Raw genomic sequence first — 10,492 nt, forward strand, 5'->3', positions numbered from 1 at the left:
GATGCAGGGGAACCGAGTTCGCGCCCCGGTCTGGGAGGATCCCACATGCCGCGGAGTGGCTGGGCCCGTGAGCCATGGCCGCTGGGCCTGCGCGTCCGGAGCCTGTGCTCCGCAACGGGAGAGGCCGCAGCAGAGGGAGGCCCGCGTACCACAAAAACAAACAAACAAACAAACAAACAAAAAAAAAATGCCTGGGATCTGATCTGTGATTCTCTCTTCTCTCTTTGAGTTTGGAATCTTCTCCTGCCTCCAGTTACTTTTCCAGCTATTTGAGATTTTCTGGGGAACCTTATTGATGGCTTTGGTTCCCAGGTATGCTACAGGTTTGGAGCTGGCAGATTTCAGGTTGAGGAGGTTCAAGTTCAATACCCAGGAGACACATCGGAGGGTTCAGCTGCTGTTTGAATGTCCATGTTGTATAGGTAAATTGGTGACAGGGTAGATTAAAAAACCACTGCTTAGTGGTTTGCTGGCAACTGATTTCCTCCAGACTTCCTCTCAAAGGCTCAAAGTGAACTCAGTAATGTTATTTCTAGGAAGAAGTGGAAGTAAAGGTGGTAAGAGTATTGATTTGAGACTAGGAGAGATGCCTAGGTCTGGAAAACTTGGTTCTTCCTCCTCCTGAGACTTCTGTTCATAAGGGCAGGAGATGTGGCTTTACAGAGCAGGTATCTGCCATATAATCTGCTTTGGAAGTAAGCGGCAACAAAGGGGGAATGAAAAAAAATCTAATTTACCATTTAGTCTAAAATAAAACAAAACTATACCTTATTTCTCAACAGTTCTTTAAGTTTATTTTATTTTTTGTAATGTGGTAGCTCCAGGACCACTTTGGATAGTGAATACCAGTGACCAACACCTTTTAAGTGCCTCCTGCTTGAGTGTTTGTTCTCTCTTGTCCTGGTTCAGTGGAAACTCAGCAACCCCTGGGCCCTTTTACAAAGCATAATTGGGGGCTTACAAAGAAAGAAGATGGAGTTAAGAGCATTCACAAGTAAATTCACCCAACAACTGCTATAAGGGGTGTAGGTAAGCATACACCAGATATTCAGGAAGGTTTGAAGGCTGAAGTGAGATGCAGTGAGCTTATTATAGAACCTGGTGGAGCTCAAGGAACCATTTCTGAGATAAACATCCTTATTCAAATGCCACAGACACACTGTTCCCCTCAACAGAGAGACTTGAGGCCCAGCAGTTTTTATGCTAGAGCAGAAGATTTGGGTCAGAATCAAAGTTTTAAAGACTTTTTATTGAAGAAGTTAAAAGATTCATTGGCCAGCAGCCAAGTGTAGTCTGATTTGTTTGCATTTCCTCTGGGAACTCACAGGCAAGCAAGGAATTGGCCAGCCAAGACTGTGAGGGTTACTCACTCCCCTGTGGACCTTTTCTCCCTGGGCATTTACAAGGTGGGGGAGGAGAGCCTGGGGAACTCTTTCCTCACAAAGGCCCAGTTCAGCAGCCCAGTCAAGCTGCAGTTCTCTTCAGGGTAAAGAAGCCTGCAGTCTCCCCTCCCATCAACCCAGTGTTTATTAGTCCACAAGTGAGACCAACATCACTCAGAGGGTGAGAGGCAGTGAGGGGAGAGATGGGAGGCGACATGTCACCACTTCTCTCTACCAGTCATGGTCTTAGGACCTGCTCCAGGCTCAGAGATATCAAGCATGCACGCTCATGGGCTGGTTTTCCTTGTTCAAGTTCTCGCAGATGTTAAGTTTTGCCAAGAATCTTTCAGACAACCCTACTGTCCGTAGTTAACTCAGAGAGCTTGGGGGAAATTTGTTGACAGAATTTAACTTTAAAAAAATGAAAAAAAAACCAAACCCAAAACTTGGTATGGTTTTGGGATTTAGAAAAGAAGGTGCTGGTATATCCACACGTGTGTACACACACACACACACACACACAGCATGAAGATCCCTCTCTTTTTCTCAGGAATTTGATCACATAGGTAGAAAATTAGGCAAAAATGTAACAGGATATATGACTGCAAGAAGATGAGGAGGAGGAGTTGAGAGATTTAAAGAGGTGGGTCCTTGGTTCTCTGGGACCAATAAATCTTGACATGTGGCTGATGCCCCTTGCTGAGGAATTCATGACCTCTTCCATAGTCTGAACACCCAGGTAGGGGGTGGAACAGGAAAATTGGAGCTCCTGCATATATAGATGTGCTAGGGCATGTGGTGAACAGACAGGGGACCCAAGGGTGAATGTGCCAAGGAGGATTCTGGGAAGGTGGTGGAGTAAGAAGCAACAGGAAATCTGTTTCCCCACCTAGAATAACAATTGCACTGGCAGAATTTGTCTTACATAACTATTTTGGAACTCCGGAGTTTATTGAATAAGGCTTGTCACTTGCAGGGGAAGACTTGGAAGGTTAATTTTGGTCAGTTTCAGCTCTTAGCACAGTAGTAGCTACCCATTCCCTATCCCCAGCCACATGGCAGGCAGCTGTGCGCATGTCCCTGTAGCATCTTACGCACAGCTTGCAGGAACCAAGGTGGGCAAAAAGGACCCTGTCTTCCAAATATCGGGGATCTATGCTCTGATCACTGATTGCTCCTTCTGGTCACAGAAGTGCAGGTGATCATTGTCGTACCTCCCACCATTGCTGTAAGTCCCTCATCTTCCAGCTGATGTGACTTCTAGGGGATTTAGAGAACTGGCACCTTCCCCTCTTCATATTTCTCTTTTTTCCTTTTTGGGAGCCAGGTATCAAAGACAAGGACATTCAAAATCACCTTCACATATGGGGAAAATTAGAAAGTAACTATACATGCCCAGGGAAAAGTGCAAGTTCAGAAAGGACCTGAGAAGACCTTAGGTTTATACCTCAGGCTTGGCACAGAGACAGCCTATGACAATAAAGCAACAACAACAACAAAATCCTGCAAACTCTGGAAAAGGGGAGAACATGATTTCCAAAGTTAACACATTATTAGATTCAGATGTCCAGTTTTCAACAAAAAATCATCATCCAAGAATCCTATATCTGGCTAAACTGTCCTTCAGAAGTGAGGTAGAAATTAAGACGTTCCCAGAAAAACAAAAGCTAAGGGAGTTTGTTGACACTAGACCCACCCTGGAAGAAATGCTCAAGGGAGTCTTTCAGGGTGAAATTAAAAGACACTAGGCAGGGCTTCCCTGGTGGCACAGTGGTTAAGGATCCACCTGCCAATGCAGGGGACACGGGTTCAAGCCCTGGACTGGGAAGATCCCCCATGCCGCGGAGCAACTAATCCCGTGCGCCACAACTACTGAGCCTGCGCTCTAGAGCCCGCGAGCCACAATCACTGAAGCCCATGTGCCTAGAGCCCGTGCTCCGCAACAAGAGAAGCCACCGCAATGAGAAGCCCGCGCACTGCAGTGAAGAGTAGCTCCCGCTCACCGCAACTAAAGAAAGCCTACACACAGCAATGAAGACCCAACACAGCCAAAAAATAATAATAAAATATTTTTAAAAATTTTAAAAACAACAAAATTAATACACAGAAATCTGTTGCATGTCTATACACTAACAAAGAAAGATCAGAAAGAGAAATTAAGAAAACCCATATACCATTGCATCAAAAAGAATGAAATACCTAGGAATAAACTTACCTAAGGAGGCAAAAGACCTGTACTTTGAAAACTATAAGACACTGATGAAAGAAATCAAAGATGACACAAACAGATGGAAAGATACACCGTGTTCTTGGACTGGAAGAATCAATATGGTTAAATGATTGTTCTCCCCAAGGCAATCTACAGATTCAATGGAATCTCTATCAAAGTACCAATGGCATTTTTCACAGAACTAGAACAAAATATTTTTAAATTTGTATGGAAACACAAAAGACCTCAAATAGCCAAAGTAATCTTGAGAAAGAAAAACAGAGCTGGAGGAATCAGGCTCCCTGACTTCAGACTATACTATTACAAAGCTACGGTAATCAGAACAGTATGGTAGTGGCACTAAAACAGAAATATAGATCAATGGAACAGGATAGAAATCCCAGCAATAAACCATGCACCTATGGTCAATTAATCTATGACAAAGGAGGCAAGACTATACAATGGAGAAAAGACAGTCTCTTCAATAACTGGTGCTGGGAAAACTGGACAGTTCCATGTAAAAGAATGGAATTCGAACCTTCTCTAACACCATGCACAAAAATAAACTCAAAATGGATTAAAGACCTAAATGTAAGACCAGATACTATAAAACTCCTAGAGGAGAACATAGGTAGGACACACTTCAACATAAATCACAGCAATATATTTTTGGATCAGTCACCTAGAGTAATAGAAATAATAACAAAAATAAACAAATGGGACCTAATTAAATTTAAAAGCTTTTGCACAGCAAAGGAAACCATAAAAAAAAACAAAAGACAACCTACAGAATGGGAGAAAATATTTGCAAACAGTGCAACCAACAAGGGATTAATCTCCAAAATATACAAACAGCTCATGCAGCTCAATTAAAAAAAAAAAATCCAATCAAAAAATGGGCAGAAGATTTACATAGACACTTCTCCAAAGAAGACATACAGATGGCCAAAAGCCATATGACAAGATGCTCAATGTTGCTAATTATTACAGAAATGCAAATCAAAACTAGGATGTATTATCTTACACCAGTCAGAATAGCCATCATCAAAAAGTCTACAAATAATAAATACTGGAGAGGGTGTGGAGAAAAGGGAACCCTCCTACACTGTTGGTGGGAATGTAAATTGTTGCAGCCAGTCTGGAAAACAGTATGGAGCTTCCTTAAACTAAAAATAGAGCTACCATATGATTCTGCAATCCCACTCCTGGGCATATACCCAGAGAAAACCATAGTTCAAAAAGGTACATGCACCCCAATGTTCACTGCAGCACTATTTACAGTAGCCAAGACATGGAAGCCACCTAAATGTCCATCGACAGAGGAATGAATAAAGAAGATGTGGTACATATATACAATGGAATATTAGCCACAAAAAAGAATGAAATAACGCCATTTGCAGGAACATGGAGGGACCTAGAGATTATCATACTAAATGAAGTAAGCCAGAGAAACACAAATATCATGTGATATCACACATGTGGAATCTAAAAAAATAATACAAACGAACTTATTTACAAAACAGAAACAGACTCACAGACTTTGAAAACAAACTTATGGTTACCAGAGGGGAAAGGTGGAGGGGGGGGATAAATTAGGAGTTTGGGATTAACATACACACTGCTATATATAAAACAGATAATCAACAAGGTCCTCCTGTAGGGCACAGGGAACGCTACTCAATACTCTGTAATAACCTCTCTGGGAAAAGAATCTGAAAAAGAGTGGATATACATATATGTATAACTGAGTCACTTTGCTGTACACCTGAAACTAACACAACATTGTAAATCAACTGTATTCCAATATAAAATAAAAATTAAGTTAAAAAAATACAGTATTTAGGGAAACTGCATTCCTGGTGCCAGCTATAGATGCCCAGAGAGTTTTAGCCCAGAGAGTTTTATTTTCCAGTTGGAGTTTGCCATTGATCTATCAGGCCAGCATCAGGGCAGGCTGATGGTTAAGTGGTTATTCTTTCTGTGTCCGTTAAGTGGTTCTTTTTTCTGTGTCTCTGACAGATGTGTCACCCCTACACCAGCGAGCCTCTGCGAAGATGAACCCAATAGAGGAAGGGGTGGAAAACGATGACGAGGTCTTTGAACCCGTGTCCTCGAATACGCTTAAAGTTCGTCGCTGGCCTTGATCCCAAGAGAGGATTCACGTTACCAAGAGGGAAACTGTCTGGAAGAGATCCTGAAAAATACCAGCACTTTTTCACTGCTTTTCAATTGTTCTGCTTTAATATTGATACTCCCAGCCTGGGAGAGTCTGAGGGCAGGAAAGGGAGGGAGATTCAAAACATGGGAAGGTTATCTTCTCTTTTTACTGGTCAGCTTTCTGTTCCACTGAGCCTTCTGACTAAACCGAGTGCTATTTTTGAGAGATATATTTTCACAGTGTTTTCTAGATATGTTATCATTTAACTTAAAAAAATCTTAGCGCTTTGTCATTGCAAATGCCTTCACTTATCTTTCCGAGCTGTTCCTTTTCGTCAGAGACAGTTTTTTCTCTGCCGTGGCAATGGGGCTGTCCGTTTGATAGTTTTAACAAACAATGTAACTTCGAAATTGAGGCTGAGGTAACATTAAAAAGCAGGGAATCTCAGGCTTCGCTCAGTTGATTTTTTGGTTGGAAAATTTTAAAGAAAGGTGTGATGCGATTCATGTATATTTTTCTCTCAGGCCAGACACGTCATTCTACTAGACTGCCTTCCTTTTGTGGGCATTGTGTGGATAGCTTGATAATGAACAAAGCTCGTCAGACATTGCTCACATTACCCTTATATTATGCTGTTTGGAAGTTGGGCTGAACCCTAAAGCTGGAAATGTAACAGTGGAAGCGGTTCTGAGCCTGGGGTCGGCCTTTGGCTAAACCAGCCCAGCTGTGATGTGGAGCCATCTTGCCCCATACTCTGCTGTAGGAAGCACGTTCCTTGGGGCGGGAGGACTGGAGAGTCAAGTGGCCAAACAAGTGTCGCAGAATGACGAGGCTGACAGAGCCGCTGCACTCTTCAGCTGCTATTCTTTTTTTTTTTTTTGCGGTAAGCGGGCCTCTCATTATTGTGGCCGTTCCCGTTGCGGAGCACAGGCTCCGGACGCGCAGGCCCAGCGGCCATGGCTCACGGGCCCAGCCGCTCCGCGGCATGTGGAATCTTCCTGGACCGGGGCACGAACCCGTGTCCCCTGCATCGGCAGGCGGACTCCCAACCACTGCGCCACCAGGGAAGCCCCTTAAACTCATTTTTTAAAGCCAGTTATTTTAGTAATTTCACGTGAGTCAAATTCACATGCTTGGTCACTCACTGAGAAAGTTTCCACAGACTGGGTATCCAGCTCCTAACATATTCATCAAATGTTGGCTTATTAACCTCACAGTAGAAAGGCTGATTTCACTTTCCTACTATAGTGGTCTCTTCTGTTTGCTAAATTAGAAATTTATTTGGGGAAATGAAACAAAGGTGAATGACTTTGCCTTGGCTTTAAGACTATAAAGATATAATAGGTTGAACTCTTCCTTTCAATGCCCGAATCTAGTATATAAGGTAATGGTGTTAATACTGCTTTCCTTTAACTATTGGAGTGAAGCTATGTAGGCCATTGAGTTTACACATGCATAAGACCTAATTTACAAAATCACTCTATAGAGTAATTAGATATTACATCCTTCTCTGAGTAGAAAGTAATTTTAGATACTGCTAAAGACATGTTTTTAAGGTTCTGTGAATCCACAGAACCTTGAGATTTTCTTACCCTGACCCATCTTCAGGTTTGTCTCACTTTGTCAACCTCAGACAACAGAGGGTGTCATCTCTAATGATCAGCCTGGATGTGTCTGGAGGTTATTTTCTATAGTGCTGGGAACAAACATGTTTAAAAGCACACTGCTAAAATTAGGTGATATGAAGTCATTTACTGGTTTTATTAAAACGTGTGTGCACATCAGTGCCATTGATAAGGAAGATTGTAATTTCAAGATCAGGAATCTTCAAAGAGCCATTTAGCTTGAATGGGAAACACGAAACTATTTTTAAATACATCCCTCTAAGGACAACAGTTAAAAGGAGCTGAAGACATTGAGTGGTCTTCCCACTAGACTGGATAGCAAAGAAGCAGATGAGAAAACATAAAAGATCTCCTACAGATAATTTTTATAAATATATATACAAATGAACAAGTATATCTTTGTATAATGCATAGATAAGAAACATGTTTGCTGCCAAAGCCACCAATGAGATGCTTCCTGTGTTCTTTGGCCTTCACTTAGCTGTGTGACCAAGGTCCAGAAAATGGTCTGCAAAAATTATTCTGTATATTACCCCAAATATACTCCGTTTAAATGTAACATCAAGTCCGTTGTATGAAGCTGGACTGTAACGTTTATACCAGAATGTATGTCAGTTATGATATTTTGCAAGCCCTCATAAATATTATATTTGTAAATTGATAACACAAACCCTATGATGTTTCTAGATCTTAAATTAGTAATAATGGGTGCTACATAATTATTTTTCACTTACCATCCTTAGCTTCCTGGGATCTTTTTCGTTTCTCCCTATGGTCCATTTCACTTTAATCATTTTGTACCTTTGTGCTTTGCTGGAACACTATGCTGTGCCCACTGGAAGACGCCACCTTCTTCGTGTCTGGTTCCTTCCATATGCCTGAAGCTTTTCTGATTCTGTAACTTGGAGCTGCTGAGTCCTGCCTCCCAGGTCCTATCGTGGCCCCAAAGGCAGAGTCACTTGGATGCTGGAAAAAATATTTAGGGAAAGTTGTGTAACCTACATACTCTGCCCTGTCTCCAGTGTAGCCAGGTGATGACCTTGCCTGCCAGTGAAGATTTCATGCTAGTGCATGGTGGCTCCTGTCCAAACACTTGGGAAGTCTGGTCAGTCCCAATCCTTGGGGCTTGGTGCAGACCCTGAGGTACAGCTCCAAGGATTCACTGTTATTATTATTTTTTAAATCCATTTTCCTGGTCATTTCTAAAGCTGCTCTGCAGAAACCGTTGACACTACCATGTTTCCCCTCCCTTCCCTCTTTCCAACCCTGGTTTCCCAACCTCTTTTTCTAATTATCCCAACTAGAGTTATTAGAAATTCCCACCCACTCAATTCAAATTCCCAAGGATGTGAAGGGATAGGACACTGTGCAGGGAACTCGAGGTTGCCATGCACTTGGGACACATCTTCTCACTTATGGTAGCCATGCTCTGATCATCACAGGACCCCAAGTACCTTGTATGTAACAACATATTGTAAGGGAAATTTAAGAAACCCACTTGAAGTACTATTTACAGATTTTACCGATATACTTGCAATCTAGTTTTAAAGTACACAAGGATTTTGTGAATGGTTTTTACAGACACATTATGTATAGGGATCACATTCTTTCTGCTTTTAGGTGCCATTTACACTGATACCATTTTACTTTATAATAAATTTACATTTCGACTGAATGGAGCCTTACAGTTTAAAATATCTTCATATATTGTCATTTGATCAAATAAATTTCTTACTTGGAATATGTGCGTATTTTTAATTTCATTTCTCTTACATGTAGCTGATTTGCTCTAACGCCATGCCCAAAGGTTCAAGAACCTTCAGAGGTTATGGGAGTTTCTCTGGTTTAGGTAATCTGAGCAGACCTGCAGAGGGCATGCTCTTGAGTTAGTTCCACTTAGTTTCAAAAGCCTGCCATCTTGCTGCCTTTGGCCGTGAAAAGAAAGGGCCACGCACGAGGCAGTGGGCAGTGTTGCCTGGATGCAGCGATTGAGAAGCCTCCAGAGTTTCACTGTGAGGATAGATTTCAACTTCTTAATACACTGTATCTGAACATTCTCTTCTAGTTCTATGAGATTCAACAACACAAGGGGTCACATAGAGGAGCCAGAACACCTCCCCTGGGTCTATTCTATTCACGGAGAAACCCTTCTCTCCTCCCATCACCCGTGCTCGGTGTTGGAAAGGGAACTGGGAAGCCCATCTCTTGGCCCTTGATAGTAGGTCCTTGGCACCTAATAAACTTGCCCTGATCAGCCCCAAGACTAGACCCAACTAGAAGAGGCATCTTACATGACGAGCAAAGTAATTAATTCTCGGGCTTCCCTGGTGGCGCAGTGGTTGAGAATCTGCCTGCCAATGCAGGGGACACGGGTTCGAGCCCTGGTCTGGGAAGATCCCACATGCCGCGGAGCAACTGGGCCCGTGAGCCACAACTACTGAGGCCTGCGCGTCTGGAGCTTGTGCTCCGCAGCAACAGAGGCCACGATGGTGAGAGGCCTGCGCACCGCGATGAAGAGTGGGCCCCGCTCGCCGCAACTAGAGAAAGCCCTCGCACAGAAACGAAGACCCAACACAGCCAAAAATTAATTAATTAATTAATTTAAAAAACAACCAAAAAAACCAAGCACAGTACTGTCTTCCCTTAAAAAAAAAAAGTAATTAATTCTCTTTCTCAATAAGCCATGTCACCAATACGTAAAAAATTTTCTGCTAAGGTGTATGTGTGATGAATAAATATGAATGAACATACTACATCAATATTTCCTTGCTGCAGCAACATGGATGGACCTAGAGATTATCATACTAAGTGAAGTAAGTCAGACAAAGAAAGACAAATGTATGATATCACTTATATGTGGAATCTCAAATATGATACAAATGAACTTACTTACAAAACAGAAACAGACTCACGGATAGAAAACAAACTTATGGTTAGCAAAAGGGAAAGGGGATGGGGGAGGGATAAATTAGGAGTTTGGGATTAGCAGATATACACTACTATATATAAAACAGATGAACAAGGACCTACTGTAAAAAAAAAAAAAAAAATCTTCGGTATATACTAGTGGCAGACATATAGATAATATTGTAAACTTTACGGATATGGAATATTGACA

General features: G+C 42.1%; 1 protein-coding gene across 1 annotated transcript in view; it reads left to right on the top strand.

Annotated features, from left to right (window-relative positions):
* The window catches only part of POPDC1 (popeye domain cAMP effector 1), a 51,178-nt gene extending 42,090 nt beyond the window's left edge, over positions 1 to 9,088 (top strand). The window contains exon 8 of the mRNA XM_024115574.3: positions 5,611 to 9,088. Within this exon, the coding sequence (XP_023971342.1) occupies positions 5,611 to 5,735 (125 nt within the window). The 3' untranslated portion in view covers positions 5,736 to 9,088. The remainder of the gene's footprint in view (positions 1 to 5,610) is intronic.
* Positions 9,089 to 10,492: the final 1,404 nt, after the last annotated feature.

This window comes from Physeter macrocephalus, chromosome 10, assembly GCF_002837175.3.
Source record: "Physeter macrocephalus isolate SW-GA chromosome 10, ASM283717v5, whole genome shotgun sequence".
In the NCBI taxonomy this organism is placed as follows: Eukaryota; Metazoa; Chordata; class Mammalia; order Artiodactyla; family Physeteridae; genus Physeter; species Physeter macrocephalus.